The 16,645-nt window shown below is 31.6% G+C and overlaps 2 protein-coding genes across 2 annotated transcripts; both read right to left on the bottom strand.

Moving 5' to 3' along the window:
• Positions 1-1,415: 1,415 nt before the first annotated feature.
• LOC114416474 (LIM domain-containing protein WLIM1-like) lies at positions 1,416-4,979 on the bottom strand. The gene is made up of 5 exons (XM_028381343.1): positions 4,629-4,979; positions 3,238-3,334; positions 3,119-3,159; positions 2,894-2,983; positions 1,416-1,896 (listed from the first exon to the last, which is right to left on the bottom strand). The coding sequence occupies exons 1-5, from the start codon at positions 4,767-4,769 to the stop codon at positions 1,687-1,689; spliced, it is 579 nt and encodes a 192-aa protein (XP_028237144.1). The 5' UTR covers positions 4,770-4,979; the 3' UTR covers positions 1,416-1,686.
• Positions 4,980-8,018: 3,039 nt separating this feature from the next.
• Positions 8,019-10,931, bottom strand: LOC114416475 (succinate dehydrogenase subunit 7A, mitochondrial-like). Its single transcript, XM_028381344.1, has 4 exons — positions 10,758-10,931; positions 10,598-10,666; positions 9,989-10,091; positions 8,019-8,437 (listed from the first exon to the last, which is right to left on the bottom strand). Exons 1-4 carry the CDS (start codon positions 10,812-10,814, stop codon positions 8,379-8,381), a joined length of 288 nt encoding a protein of 95 aa, XP_028237145.1. The 5' UTR covers positions 10,815-10,931; the 3' UTR covers positions 8,019-8,378.
• Positions 10,932-16,645: the final 5,714 nt, after the last annotated feature.

Genomic DNA, 16,645 nt, shown 5'->3' on the forward strand with positions numbered 1-16,645 from the left:
ATATACAATTATATCAAAACCTTTGTCAATGATGACATATTTTTTATAAAGTGTGGATTTGGGTTAGAATCTACTATGATGGACATGTTTGGTTGTGATTTGTAAAAATAATATATGATTTTCATTTTGATTGATGAATATAATAAAAAGTAAGTCTTTTTTGTCACAATTCAAGAAAATAAATTTTTATTTAATCTTCCTACTCTTGGAAAAATTAAGTGTTTTTGTCAAAGATTTAATAAAAGTAAATTAAATAATATTCAATAATTTTTAAATATTATCTAATCTTATTTAATAAAAGTAAATTAAATAATATTAAAATTTTAATATTTAAATATGAATTTAAAAATAAAATTTTGCATGTGGAAGAATTAAATTGCTCCATCCAAATTAAGAATTTAAAATTTTAGGAATTTGAATTGATTTATCAAACAAATCATTTACAAACTAAATTTTTTTAAAACAAAAGTATTTTAAATCTTTAGCATTTCAAATTCTGAAATTTTGAAATCCCCCCTTCAAAGGTTTTCCGTAATGTTTAGATTACATGCATCAGGGAAGTGAATATATGTTTCCCTCGTATCTTCTCTCCTGGTTCTTCAATTTGATAACAAGGATAATAAAAATTGAGGTTTTTTGTTTTCTAAAAAATATAGCTATTTGTAAATAAAAAAAGAAGGAGATTTTAGTTTTTTTAATAGTGTGGTTTCAAATAAAAAATAATAATTTTAAGTCGTGTAAGGATGACAATAACTGAATAATAATTCTACCTTTAATGTTACACAAATCATAAAAGTTTATAAAATAGTCATTTGTTATTTAAAACTTTTTGTACATAATTATTTTCTTTTGATAAAATATTTAGAAACATTATTTTCATGACATTTTAAAAAAATCTCCAAGGAAAATTTTGCACACTTCTCTTGCTAAAGTGATTAAAAAAATAAATTGATTAAAAAAATAGTCTTAACCCCTAAACCTTATAAACTTCCAAAAATAAAAAGCTTTTGAAATATCATACATACATTGTTACTTTATATCAAGATATAAGGCTTCAACCGAAATTTTGCACACTTCTCCCATTAAATAAATTATTTTTATGAATTCAGTGACATCTTATATCATTATATCAATCCTTTGATTTAACTTTCGCTCACTTTAATTTAGTGTAGAGTGCTTAAATTTATGTGACAATATAAAACTCATAAAATCAAGATAAATAACTCATTTAAATAGCCGTACATGAATGCTCTTGAGTTAATACTTCAACTATTCCTTGGTAATTTCCAAGAACAGCGATGTTCTTTATTTTTTCCTCGTTGTCAATTAAACTAAAAAAATTATGAAGAAATTCATTGTACCGATACAAAGTGTCTGAAATATTTTTGATGCGAATAACCAAAAGCAACAGTAAATACACAGAGAAAACCAGATTTTATCACAATAATGAAAAATACAAACTTCATTAAGCTTCAAAGAAAAATGCAGACTGGTCAGCCGTATAATTAAGCCAAACTATCTACTAATTCTTCTCAATTATCAACCCCAAAATTTGTCTCACAAAACTTTTCACATACACAGTAAACAGAATTTAATGTGGATTGAGACAAGGGCATTTGATGCCTTAAAATGAGTCACCAACTGAACTTGTATTGCCAAAGTAACTTGAAAGTTGCATGCATGCTATTACTCAGTTATTGTGTTCTCAGTCACCCCTTCATCATTTTCTTGCTTGTCAAGTTGGCTGAAGTTACCTTTCTGCTTGAACAACTGAGTGTGATGGTGCCTACAATAAAGACGATGTTCATGGGCAACGTAATTTGAGGGGCTAATTACACACCCCCCATGAGTGCACCTGAAACAAGCCTTATGGTAAGATGTTCCATCAACAGCTACCTGAAAAAGAACAGTGCACAGTGTGCCATTATTAATATAAGACATAATATATATGATGCTAAACACTAAAATTGTTTCTAAAGTTAACAAGAACTCTCTGTATCTTCCTCTTCCTTTTGTTGCACCAATGCACCCATATAATGATAACAAAGACATAAAACTATGTTGTTAATGTGCCTCCTTCTCCACCAACAGGAAAAGAAAGTGTTGGCAGTGCCATTTGCCAGTAAGTATACAGAAATTAAATGGACTTACTCCTTTCTGATTTTTTCCCAAATTAAAAAAAGGTGAATAGAGAAACAAGTGTGGTTTATCAATTCATATATGTTCTTCAATGATCAGATAAAAAAACATAAAAATGAGTATCTTGTCTTCTAATTTCTGGGCTGTAGTGGAAGAGGTTGCTTAAGCCAGTCATCTGTAGTTTACTCCAACATAGATCTTTATTTGCTTGGTTAATTCTATTTTGTTAGAGTTTAATTTTGATACATTGTTAGTGTAAAATTTTTTACACTATCAGACAATCAGAAATCATCTAGGATACGAACTTTTTCACCACTTTCACTTTGCTAATGTCTACTCTTTTGTACTAATTCAATATTTGACTTCAGAAAAACATTGAATACAGTAGGTGGCCAATGGCAAAGCTGAAGCATCGTTAGCTCAGATTTCCTATAGTTTTAAGCTATCATTTGCTAGATGGACTATCTATGTTGAGTATAAGGGTTTAGCTTTTAATTTCATTTCTGCGTGAACCGAATTTAAGTCTATGTAAGTTCTTACATTGATAATGTTGAGCAAAGAAATTAGGTGTCTTGTGTCTTCAGTCTCCACATGGATAAGGGTCTAAATTTGATGAAAGTATACAGAGAAATTGAATTAAGAGATTATGAGACTTCTTAGTTTACTCTATAATAATTTAGAAGTAAGACTTCGATAATAAAGATCGACCACTTTGGCTTGATATGAAGAAAATTTTGATAAAATAGTCATATACCTTTTCAATTGGGTAAACTGTTTTCTTGCAAGCAACACATTTTTCCTGAGTTCCAGCAAACAAATTTGAAACCTTGCTATTGGTTTGGACCTGAAGATTCCAGACAGAATTTACCATATGAGAATTAAACAGAAAGGTATAAAAAAAAAAACTCCATTTGAGAACACTAAATAAGAATTCTAAGGGTGAGAAGAAATATTTTGTAGTTAATCAGATATGGAAAACCTGATCAGTAGATCTTTCAAGTCTAGCAGTTCTTGGAATACCTACAAGCAATAAATATAAAAGTTAAAGAGAAAACAACAAGAAATAAAATCGGCCACAACTAATTAACAGCAATTCACCTTCAAAACTTTTGTCTAAGCTGCCAGTCTTCTTAAAGAGTTGATCAAAATGAGGCTTACAGTATAACACACCCTCAAAGGAACAATAGTTACTCAACTGCAGGGATGCATGAGGAAAAGAGGATTAAAGATGTATCTATCACTTGATCTTTGACCATTTTAAGCTTTAGGCTTCTAGGAAAACAACCATCCAAACTGACATTATGTTCTATTTAATGTGACCGTGTTACAGATTCTATTTTTAGAACATCTATAATTATAGAGTCGAATGGACACTATGGGAATGAATAATTTCAATTTAATGTGTCCCAAGATCAAATATCATATTGAATAAGACAAGACAATTAGATTAATTGCATGTTGTGCTTTGCAGGTTCAACCAAAAGGTTAACACACAATAACAAACTTTCATCCAAACAGACATTGGTTTCTATTTCATATGACTAAGTATCTAATTTAAAAATAAAATAAATAACTAATCAAATGGACACCATAGAAATAAATGACTATAGTTTAATGTGCATCCCATTTTCAAATATCACTGAATAAGACAGCATTCAGATTAATGGTATGCTTTGAAAGACTCGAAATATATGAGAGCAGTTTCTTTTAGGTTACCACCAGAAGAAAGGACAGCAGAATACCAAAGTGTGCAAAGTGTGCTTGTCGGATCATGCCAAAAGGTGTAAAAATGCATGATCATACAAGAAAAAGAAATTTTATGGTCTAAAGAAAATTTTGGAATCACATGACATATGGAGAAGTGTGTGAGTGTCTGAAGTCTGAAGAAAAGAAGAAAAGGAGTGAATAGCAGCTATAACCTGAACTTCAATTAATAAAAATATCAAGCCTTGATCTATTCCTTTAGATTAATCACACGAGCTTTTAACTACTCAGGGCCACAATATTCTCTATAATGCTTTTCAAAACCATGTATTTACTTCTTCACCCTATGTCAATCTTGATCTTCCTCTCTAATATATCATCTCTCCCATCCTCAATTTTATGACTAAACTGCTCATTTTCTCTAACAATTCTTTTCAAATTAAGCACAAAACACTGTTATATCATTGCTAGAAACAGAACACATTTTCTACTAGGTAACCACATCAAGTTTCCTTATGAAACACCCACCATGCACTCAAGCATATATATGCAAATCATAATTAATCCAAGAAAGAACCAAATGAATCAGACGAACTAGCCACACCCTAAACTAACAAACAAAAATGTGGGTTTTATTTATAAATTATAAATAAAAGCATATGGTGATCAAAGTCAAATGCATAATCATACATACACATACATAGAAAACTCAAGTTCAGATCATGCACTTGAGCTTGCTCTTGGTGTATTCTGAAGTAAGACGAAAAAAAAAAGCGCGATCTAACCTTAAGGGTACCCTTGCAGTGGTAGCATCTGAAACATGATTTGTGATAGATCTTGTTGTCAGCAGTGAGCTGATCCACCAAATACACAGTCTTCTCACATGCTTTGCACTTCTGAGTAGTCCCTGCAAATGATGCCATCATCTCAAGTTGAAGAATTCAGAACCTCACTCACTGAATTAGGAGAACACTTCACTGTTCTTGCTTTCCTACAACTACCACTCTAAGTTTTTCTTCTTTTTTTTAGTTGTGTTGGGAGAATCAACAGCTCAGACTCAGAAAAATTCAGAGGAGCAGTTACAAATGCTGATCATGCATATGATGTAGTACCTAATTTTCAAACTTACTATAGACAAAAAATAATATAAAATAATAAAAAAGGTGTACTAATGAATCATAATCATAATAATGACTTTGGTGAGTTATAGTTTGGTGGTGAAGGCTTTGGGCTTAGTAAATGACCATAGTACCATTGATGACATTGACCGCAGGTATCTCACATTCAGTGGGCATGTAGTAACACATTACTTTCTCTTTTCTACACAGATTCGAACATATCGCGATGTTCACGAATGTTGTCGTGTTTTCAGTGGCTTTTCACTTTTCATGAGTGGGTGTCTCGCAGCACATATTCGTTATTATTTCATTCTCTCAAAATTAAGAGGTCGCAGCACATATAGTTCTTTATTTTCAACAATCATTTTCTTTTTGTCCTATGCAATTAAATACAGAGGGTATATTAGGAAATAATTTAATTTTTATTGAGACAGTTAACATTAAATAATGTTAATTAATGTTTTAAAGGGAGAGAATTAGTTTTTTTCTTTTTATATTTGTGGAAGTATCCTTAAAAATAATTACTGGTTTTTTTCTTTCGCATTTAACCAGGTATTTCCAGTTGTATCTGTTTCTCTGAAAGCAGATATTAGATCAAAGTATCAAACCCTTTTCAAAATAATGACCAACCACTATTAAACAAATTATCCGAATTTAAGCGTTAAATCATTGCTTTTTTCAGTTAAATCAAATGAAAACTAATTTTAGTTCAATTAAGAATAGACTCGTTATCATCAGACTATACGAATGACTTATCTTAATTATTATTTTTTTGTTAAGTTAATTATTCTAAATTCTCTTTAGGCTCAAGCAATGTAAACTGTAAATAATTTTTCACACATCTTAAGTGAGTCTGGCCGTGTATATATATATATATATATATATATATATATATATATATATATATATATATATATTAACTTCAATAATGTTTCTCTCCAGCTCAACAATGTAAAGAGAGTTCTTTCAAGAATAACTCTTTGTGAAGTTGCTTACTTCGATAACTCTCAATAATTTTAAATTTTATAAACTTAATTACTCAATGAAACCTTTTAATTCAACTTGGATTAATAAAATTTAATATTTAATATGTAGACACACACTCTTACGTAACTCTCTTAAGATAGTGTACACACAATTCAGATTTTTTTTTTTATAAATGATTTACGATATTTTTATTATATTTTCTGCTTTCAAATTTGTATATAGAAAAGGCAATGAAAATATTTTTTCATTATTTCAGATATAGTTCTTTTCAAAGAAACAATTTATATAAAAAAATTCTAACAATTTATATAAACAGAAAAATAAGTAGGAAAAACGATTTTGCAAACCAAATAATCATTAATATTAAAACAATGAAGTAGTTCCGTTAGAAAAAATTATAAAAGCATGCAACGGAAAAGTATATAAGTTCGAAAGCCGCAAAACATGTAGGGTGTGTTTGGTTTGTATTTTTATTTTTTATTTTTATTTTTCTATTTTTATTTTCTGAGAAGTGTTTTTATTTTCAAAAGATTAGAATTCTGAAAATATGTATGGTTTGACTTCTTATTTCTTATTTTTAGGAAATAAAAACACTGAAAATTTATGATATATTGATTTCTGTTCTTTTCTATATTTTTAAATTTGCTTAAAATTATATTCATTGTCATCTCATTTTCATTTTAACTAAAATGAGGTTCTTGTTTTCATATGAAAACGAAATTTTATTGTTTTCATTTTCGGATTGTTTTCTATTTTCATTTTCACGGAAAATATTTTAAAAAATCCAACCAAATGAAAAAGGCAAACCAAACACCTCCTTAATTTATCTGTTTTCTCTACCCGCAACGGATTACTATTACCCAAGATAGACGATACTAGTTGTAAGCAATTGCGTTCATTAATTAGCTTTATTTGTATTCATTTAATTCAAAAATAAATTGTTTTATTAACATGGGTTGAGTAATGACTCTATTAAATTTTGGCTTAAAAAAAGTTTAATTGCACTTTTTACCCATCTACTAATGTATTAAAAAACGTAAATTAAAGAGCGAACACGAAGAAAAGAATATTAGACCAATATATGTACGTAAACGGCTTTTATTTTTTGGTCCAAATGTAGGTAGCGACCTAAACGACGTCTCAAGAAAGAAAGCCAACCTAATCACCAGCAAGCGGTCCAAACTCCAAACCCTTATTTTTAGACCCTCAGAAAAAAATGAGTAGTTCTATGTTAATTGTTTTATTTATATAACTTTAGGCTATATTATTTTTTTATCCCACTATTTATTTAATTCAATTTTGTCTCACTATTAATTTAGAGTTCAATTCAATTACATAATTTTTAAAACCGAGTCAATAGTTCCCTTTATTACTTCAATTAAGTCCCATAATTTTCAAAACCTCGTTACTTTAATTGAATGAAAAGGTTAATATGGACTAAGTTTTAAAAACTGACACCTAATTGAACTCTAAAAATAGTGGAACAAAATTGAATGAAATAATGAGGCAAAAAACAATTAAGCCTAACTTTTATTATTAACTAATTGCTTCTGTGTGAATAGAATTCCCCACTAGAGAAAAAAAAACTTTTTTTATATAAAACATCTAATTTTTCAATTTTGTCTCACTATTAATTTAGAGTTCAATTCAATTTTATAATTTTTAAAACCGAGTCAATAGTACCCTTTATTACTTCAATTAAGTCCCATAATTTTCAAAACCTCGTTACTTTAATTGAATGAAATAATGAGGCAAAAAACAATTAAGCCTAACTTTTATTATTAACTAATTGCTTCTGTGTGAAAAGAATTCCCTACTAGAGAAAAAAAACTTTTTTTTTTATAAAACATCAAATTTTTCTATTACTCTTTCTCACTTAAAATTAATTAGTCGTTAATTTCAAATAAAATATTATTAACTTTAGAAAGACATCTCAAAATTTACTTTAAACCTAAAATTTTGTTGGAAGAGCCCTAAGCCTAATCAGCCTCACGGAAATCCAACATCCCAGCAATGATGGGCTAAACATAGTAGCAAAATATCTTGGCCAGCACCAGTTTACAATTCCCATTAATATGATTATCAGATTCATCAACATTTCAGGCAAAGCTTGATTATGGAAGCATTAAAAATGTCACAGATCATCACAACCACTCCCTCAAATAACTAGCCCGCAAACTTTGTTGAACGAATTCTATCTATTTCTCACACCTGAAGCCACAGATTTGTGATCAGCCAATCAGCATTATCATCAGACAGTATACATTTGGAATGGTGAAAAAACTAATGCACAAGCAAGCAATTTTTTGTTCAAATGCTTTTCTGCTTATTCTGACATGGCTAATCATAACGTCCAAATTGTTGCCACAAAAATACAACAAAACAGAAAACTAACTCCCAATATTTGCTTCATCCAGAACTTTCAGGACATTACAGTTTCTGAGCTTCCTCTCTTGTAAAAGCTCTGACATATACTTCGTAACAGCATCCTGAAACATAATAAAATAGCAAACAAGAACATTGAAAAAGATGGAACAGGAAGAGAAACTAGTATGATTGTTTCAAGAGAAGTGACATTACAAACTAGTGTATATTCAAATATACATAAATAGGTATCACAAAATTTTCAGTGTGTGCAAAATTGTCAATTAATGAGGGTTGTCTTGATATTATTCACATCTGTTTCTGGTTGTGGACTATGCCAAACACAGCCAAAGGGGTCCATGGAAAGAAAGAACTGAGAAATCAAGATTTCAACAAGCTAAAAAAATTAAACAAAAATTTGAAACTTCTTAACATCTAGCAAATGCTAGAATATTTTTTTCACTGCTGAAAGTGATTATATAAATAGACCTTCAAAGCCAAGCAGACACTAAAAATCAAACAATAATGCAAGTAACATATTGCTCAGAGTTGCTATTTGCTAATACTTGAGGAAATGAAAAGTGTAGAAGGAAACATATTTTATACACATAATATACTCAGCAAGAAAAATGACCTATTGACTCTATCACAAACAGGCCCTGTAACAAAGCAATATCCAAAAACCAAAATGCTCCACTGCCAAAGGATTAAAGGACCACGTCCTCTTTTCAATGTTGTTATTTCATGACATACATTTCATAATCTATCATACTCAGCAACCAAAATTTATTTGTGAATATGTTTCAGTAATCAAACTGCAGAGGCATACTGGATTTCCAAATCACCAAGGGCTTTACCTAAGTCAAACATCAAATCTGGCTCAGACCATTTCCAATTAAGCTGTTCATAAGTTTGACCACGGAGAAACCAATTTCAAACACAGATTAGAACAATTTATTTTTCCTTTGAAGCTTACCAACACCAGAATCCCTTACGTGCATTTAACTGGTTTGTTTAGTTTGGCAAACACCACCCCATCCCTCGCCGCCCTCCTCGAATAACCAGGTAAGATTAAATCATAAAAGTCTTTTTCAAAAAACTTTAGATCAAATTCTTAATTTAAGCAATTACATGGATTTTTTCTGAAATTCTGCAACTTAGTGTCAATGGAAGGCTGGAAGCTATTGATGTTGGAAACAAAAACATCCACAATGTCATTACCTGCTTTGAGAACTTGATGGCAAGAATATAAAAACATTGATCTAAGTTTTGTTCAAAACTATTATGGTTATTGTAGTTTATTAAGACTACAATGATATGAGAATGAGAGTAAGGCCAACAAATTTGAAATGAAACAAAACAACATTCACAGAAAAAATCATGATGCTCACTAATGTTCTGGCAACTACCAGACTACAAACTTCAGAATGCTTCATCAGCAGTCTGAAATCTTTCAGCTTGTTAACAACAAACATAAACTGTAAGAACAAAGTCCGCTCAAACAAACATAAACCTTTCAGCTCATTAACAAGCAATTTCAATCCTTGATAGATAATAAAGCACCCCTCACAATTCCATTTTTTCACATCAAAAGTCTTTCAACTTCCATTCACAAATCACAAACCCCAAACAAACCCTCACTCATTTCATCAAAATCAGAGTTAAAAGACTGCTACCTGCAACAACAACAACTGTCAGAGCATTCCCAATTTTTCTGAGCTGTTTTACACTCTTCTTATATGATTTGAACGGTTTCAGCGTTGCATCTTCTGCCAAGAGCTGCCACAAAATCCAGGCATTAAATTATGCACGGGCAAACAAAAGAAATCACGAAACTTATGCTTGCTAAGAACCACAAATGTGCCAAGACTGATTGCGCATGCTAAGTGAAGTACTGCAACGAATTCGAAAAAAGTATAAAAAAAATATAAAAAATACAAATATTTCAAAAGAAAAGTATTTCTTTCAACGATTCATTGAATAATAAATTGTCTACCTATTCATTGCAATACTGAAGCCAAATGAAAAATTCGCGGAGACTGGATCAGAATTAATCCTGAATCCCAATATTTGTTTACAAAATGAATCAATCAAAAGAAAACCCTTCAATATTTAATGACTAACTTCGCGGATGAGGTTTTCTTAATCCCTAATTTTCCCCTGGCCAATTTAAAAATCAAAGTAATTACAAGTCGAAATAAGTGATCTAGATGCACCAAATTACTTAAATCGTGAAAAAAAAAAAAACATAACAAATCTAAAAAACAAAAAAAGTTAAGTCTTACAGCTTTTTCACGAGCCCCGGGTTCGACGTGGAATCGACGGCGCGGAAAAGAAGCCAAACCCTCAGTCTTCTGTTTACGCAAAAGGGATTTTCGGTATAAGAAAACAGAAATCACAACTAAAATGATTCTTATTTGCTATGTTAAAAAAAATTAGGAATACCTGAGAGTGAGATCGAAAATGGGAAGCGATACTAGTTTTGTTCCACAAGAACGCCATTTTTTTAGTTGAAGCGTTTTGATGTGAAAATGGCGTCGGTCAAGTTCAGAGCTCCGGGAAGCAAGAAAAGACTCGAGCTAGGTGAAAGGAGAGTTCCCGAAATGAATAAAAACCACCCTGTGGAAAGTTTGGTTTACAATAATATATATTTGGATTAATTAAATTTTTATTCTCTCAATTTTTAATTATTTAAAGGTTTTTTTAACGAATTTTAACCCGTAATTATTTTTATTATTTAAGATTAATTTTTATTTTATTCATTTTTAATTTCTCATATTTATATATTTTAAACTAATTTTAAGCCATAAAAGTAAATAAAGAATTAAAACTAAAAAAAGAATTCACATACTAAAAATTAGAATATGAAAAAGTTAAGGAAGTGGAACCTTGATTAACCCTATATATTTGTTAATACATTTGATTAAAATTTATTATAAAAATGTGTAACACTTTGTATTTAATAAACTTTGAATACGTAATTTTAATAAATTTTAAGTGTTAATAAAGAATGCATAAAAAGAAAGATATTATTTCCTTTGTTCCAAAATAATTATTATCATAAATTATTTTACACATATAAAAAATTAATAAATAAATAAAACAGAATAATAATTTTATAAAATTAATCTTATATTATTATTAATTTATTTCTAATTTTTATAATTAATCATTAATATATAAAGTACATAAGTTGAAAAAAGTAATTAATATTATATTAAAAAATTAAAATGATAATTATATTCAGAGAATTTTTTTTACTATTATAATGGAACAAAAAAATAATTATATATATATATATATATATATATATATATATGAAAAGCAATTTTGCATAATATTTAATTATAAGCCAGTATTAATATCATTTTTAATATAATTTTTTTTAAGGAAACAAACCCATCTCATTTCATTAAGGATAAGTTGTAATACAAATGTTACAACTGAACTCATGAGAACTAACGAAGATTGTTGATGCTCTTGCTAACTTGTAAGCAACAACATTGTCTTGTCTCTCTGAATAAACTCACATTCGAGTTTGAAAATAAAGGAATAGATGCTGTACATCTAGCAAAGTAAAAGGTGGAAATCACTTGAACCTTTGGAACTCGAGTTGATGTTATCATTGGCCATTTTGCAATCCGTTTCAAAAATTATATTCTACCATTGATATTGGTGAGCAGCCCACTGGAGAGCTTTGTGCAGAGCGAAGGCTTCTGCTTCCTCGGGTCTTGGAATTCCTTGGTGAAATTCTGAGTAAGCTTTGACGAAGGTTCCGTCAGCACCCCGAAGGCATAAGCCAATACCAAAAGTGTTTTCCTCCTTGAATATGGCAACGTCAAAATTGCATTTAAAGAAACCAGCTGCAGGGGGAATCCAAGAGGTGATTTGATGAGAAGAATGATGAATTTGTTGATGTTGGTTAGCACGAACCGAGAGCCATTCGACGGAGAATTGAAGTCCCTGCGAGACAGATATGTTGGCATTGGGTTCTGCATTGTTCCAGATCTTGTTGTTTCTATTTCTCCAAATAATCCAAAGGATGACTGCAAGTTGATGTTGTTCGTGAGATTGCAGCTGATTAAAGCCTTCTGTTGTGTCGAGTCTCGGCTGAATATGATGCCAAAAGTTTGTTGCCTTCCATATTTCCTTTGCCTTATCACAATCTATAAAAACATGCCACTCGTTTTCTAAGGATTGTGGACAGAAACAACAGTGCATGGGACATTGAACACCCTTCGAGATCAATCTTTACCGAGTTGGCAAGCATCTTCTAAGGGATCTCCACAAGAATTTTTTTATTTTGGGAGGGATACTTTGAGACCAAACCAGCCTCCAATCTGCCTGCATTTTGATATGTTCATTTGACAAAATGTTCTCCATTAGATGGTGGTATGCTGTACTAACCGAATAGGATCCAGTACTTGTAAACTTCCATACCATTTTGTCTTCATCATTAGGATTAAGAATTGGGATTGACAGCATTTCATAGCATCATCAATGTTAAAAAAAGGAAATTTGGTGTACCTTCCGTTTGTGATATTGTTGGTCTATGAGATCACCCACCAATAAATTCCGAAATTGTGCAATATGGGAGAGGTAACAAAAGGATTTTCCTTTGCCTTGAGCCATGGTTAGAGACCAAACATTGATAGATTTTTCATTGCTAATTTTCCAACTCATCCCTTCACTTACTATTACCCGTGAAGCATGGATACTATGTCATATAAAACTAGGGTTATGACCTACGTTGGACCCTAGAAAATTCCCTCATGGATGATATTTTGATTTGAATACTTTCAAAACTGCAGTATCTTGGTTGGTCATAAGTCTTCAACCTTGCTTCCCTAGCATAGCAAGATTAAAAGCATGGAGTTGTCGAAAGCCCATATCTCCCAATTCCTTATTCATAGCAAGTTTGTCCCATTGTAGCCAACTAATTCCTTTGCTAGAATTTGAGTTGGAACCCCAATAAAGGAGTTCATCATTTTCTGAAGCTTATCTTTAAGAGTGGATGGTAGCAGGAAAACACTCATTTAAAGCCTCCTTACTAGCTCTTGATAAGTTCTAAAAGGACCAATTATTTATTCTCGTTCAGTCTTTCCCTCATAAAAGCAAACACTTCATTTTTTTTCTTTTGCCAACCATGAAAGGGAGGCCAAGGTATTTGCCTCTACCAATTGTTTCAATCACTCCAAGTAAGCTTGAGATATTGGTCTTGGTGGTTGTTGTAGTGTTGGAACAGGAAATTTTTTTTTTATTTTTGGTAGTTTATGAGTTGACCAGATGCTCTACCATAGGTATCCAGAATATCTTTTAAACATTGTGACTCATTAATATTAGTCTTGTAAAATAAAAAATAATCATCAACAAATAAAAAGTGTGAGGATAAGGGATCCTCTACACATTTTCACTCCATAGATTTCACCTTTTCTCTCATGATTTCTTACAAGTGAAGAGAGTCCCTCAATACATAAGATAAAAAGGTAAGGTGACTTTTTAATCTCAAGGACTGGAACCTTGCGCTTCTTTCCCGTATCCTGTGGGACTTTTATTGTAAGAAAGATTCTCTATAGGTTCGGTGGGTTCACCATTACTATTTCAGAGGGAGCGATGTGTGAAATTACAATACTTCTTCATCAGATTCAGTTTTGATAAAGAAAATCATTCAAATAAGGGACTTTATTATCTCCAAAGAGTTAAGTACGGAAGAGGCTTAAAAGAGGATTCAATCTTGGAGCACCAATGAACAATTGTTTGTTGACAAAGTCTATGAATACATTAGAGGTGTCAAGCCTACTGTTAGTTGGTGTTCTGTTATATGGAACCCAGCATTCCTCCCTAAGATGTCTTTCATTCTGTGACTTGCTAAAAGGAACCAGCTGCTTACTCTTGACAAAGTTGCTTTTTTGAACAAGAGTTCTCTCTGCCCTTTATGTTCAAATGAGGCTGAGTTAAATGCTCATTTGTTTTTTTCTTGCAAGAAATCTCTCCAAGTTTGGGCTCACATTCGTGATTTGGCTCCTTTCTGCAGGCGTTTCACTTCTTTACAGCGCATTACTAATTCTTTAATTAGGGGCAGATCCACATCAGGTGTTCAAGGAAAATTACGTTGTGTGACTATAGCAATTACAGTCTACTGCATCTGGCTGTCTAGGAACAAGCTTATTTTTTAAGATTATCATCTGTAATAGAGGTTATTAGTAAGATTAAGTTTCTTATGTATAGACAAGCGCACCTGTTACATTTGTTTTAACATCTTGATATAAATCTTCTTGTATTAGAGAGACTTTTGATTTTCTTTAACTGCGGGGTATGCTCCGTTTATTGTTATATCATTTTAGGTTTAATATAATTTACATTTTTCCCAAAAAAAAAAAGGTAAGATCACAGTGGGTTATCCTGTCCAAGACCATTTCCTGAAATAATATTTCATTAACTCACCATTGATCATAATAGAATATTAAACAGTTTTTAGACAGAGTATCATCCACCCAATCCATTTTTTATGGAAGCCCATTTTTTCCATAAGACGCAAAAGATAACTCCAATCAACTATGTCAAAAGCTCTACTGAAGTCCACTTTTAGAGCCATCTCTCCAATGTTGCCTTTTTTCTTACATTTCATGTGGTGAATCGCTTCTAATGCCAACATAACATTATCAAGGATGGAACGATCTTCAACAAAAGCTTATCGTTCAAAAGAGATGCATTTAGGGAAAAGAGTTTTCAAACGATTTGCAAGGACTTTGGAAATGATCTTATAAAGGACATTGCATAAAGATATAGGCCAAAAATCACTCATAATTTGAGGATTAGGTTGTTTTGGGATAAGGACAATGGTGGTGGTGTTAACTTGAGGTGGAAGTGTGCCAAAGTCTTAGCCAAATAGTAGTTGCATGAAAAATTTCAGGACCACATAAGTCCCAGAATCTCTTGAAAAAAGTTGGGTTAAGGTCATCAAGTCTTGAGAACTTGTTAGATTTCATGTCAAAGAGAACAAATTTAAATTCTTCAATAGAGAAAAGGGTTAGAAGTGACTCATTGTCATAGGCAGAAACACACAAAGGGATTTTTTGATAACTAGCATAAAATCATTACATAAAGTATCCCCCAAAAACAGATTTTTAAAGTAAGAAATTGCTACATCACTTTTACCATTATGATCGTGAACAATAGAGCCATCTTCACGAGCCAGGGAGGAGATTCATCTTTCTTATTGAGGAGGCCGAAGAATGGAAATATTTAGAGTTCACATCACCATCCTTCCACCATAAATTTTTTTATCTTTGACACCATTAAGATTCTTCCAAGAAAATACCAGCATTTGAGCATCATTGGATAGACATGAGGCCTCTAAATCTTTTCTGCAAGCTTCAATTTTATCATGAAAATCTCTTCTAATGGACCTTCCCCAATCATTCATCTCCTTTGAACAAGAAGATATTTTATCAAGAAAATTGTCATTTGGAGAAGAAAACCAATTTCTTTCCACCATTTCATTTAAATCTGGATCATGAAGCCAAGCATTTTAAAAAATGGAAACCTTTCATGGGGAGGTCATGAAGATTGCATTCTATAAGGGTTTCACAAAAACCTCTAAAAAGCCAAGAGGGGTGGTTGACCAAACCAATCTTCTCATTATTAGAAAGAAGGTCATTAAAGTCACCAAATATCAACCACAGGAGAGATGAGTTTGCAGCTAGATTACGAATCAGGTTCCAAGAGTCTTTTTGTTTGTCCCATTCTGGAAAACCATAAAATCCAGTTAATCTCCAAATTTGTTGTTTGGGTTGTTGAACTTGGACATTAATGAAATTTTGAGAATAATTGATAAGATGGCAAGTGAATGGGTTTCTCTAGAAAAGGGGGGCCAGACCTCCACTACGACCGATGGAGTTTACAACAAAACAGAAATCAAGACCAAGTTGTACTCTAATAATGTCTTCAACACCAGAAGCGCTAACCAAAGTTTCACAAAGAAATAAAACATCAACGTGATACGATCGGACTAGACCACAGAGTGATGGAACTGCGCTCAGGTTGCCCAGACTTCGACAGTTCTAGCTGAGGAGAGTCATTATCCTTGGCGGGCTGGTTGCCAAGGCCTGCCAATAAAAAATTCTGATACAAATTAGGAACAAGAGTTTTTTGTGTTGGACTTGCATGGTTGATTAAGGTTGGTCTGTGAGGAGGCTGCTACGTGGGGTTCTTCTTCTCCTGCCAAACGTCTTTTTTTTTTCAGTAATGATGATCTCATTATTACTATTGATTATGTGGTTGGAATCATTGTGATCAAATTCCATTGAATTCGTTGATTGCACTAATTGAGA

Source organism: Glycine soja, chromosome 6, assembly GCF_004193775.1.
Source record: "Glycine soja cultivar W05 chromosome 6, ASM419377v2, whole genome shotgun sequence".
In the NCBI taxonomy this organism is placed as follows: domain Eukaryota; kingdom Viridiplantae; phylum Streptophyta; class Magnoliopsida; order Fabales; family Fabaceae; genus Glycine; species Glycine soja.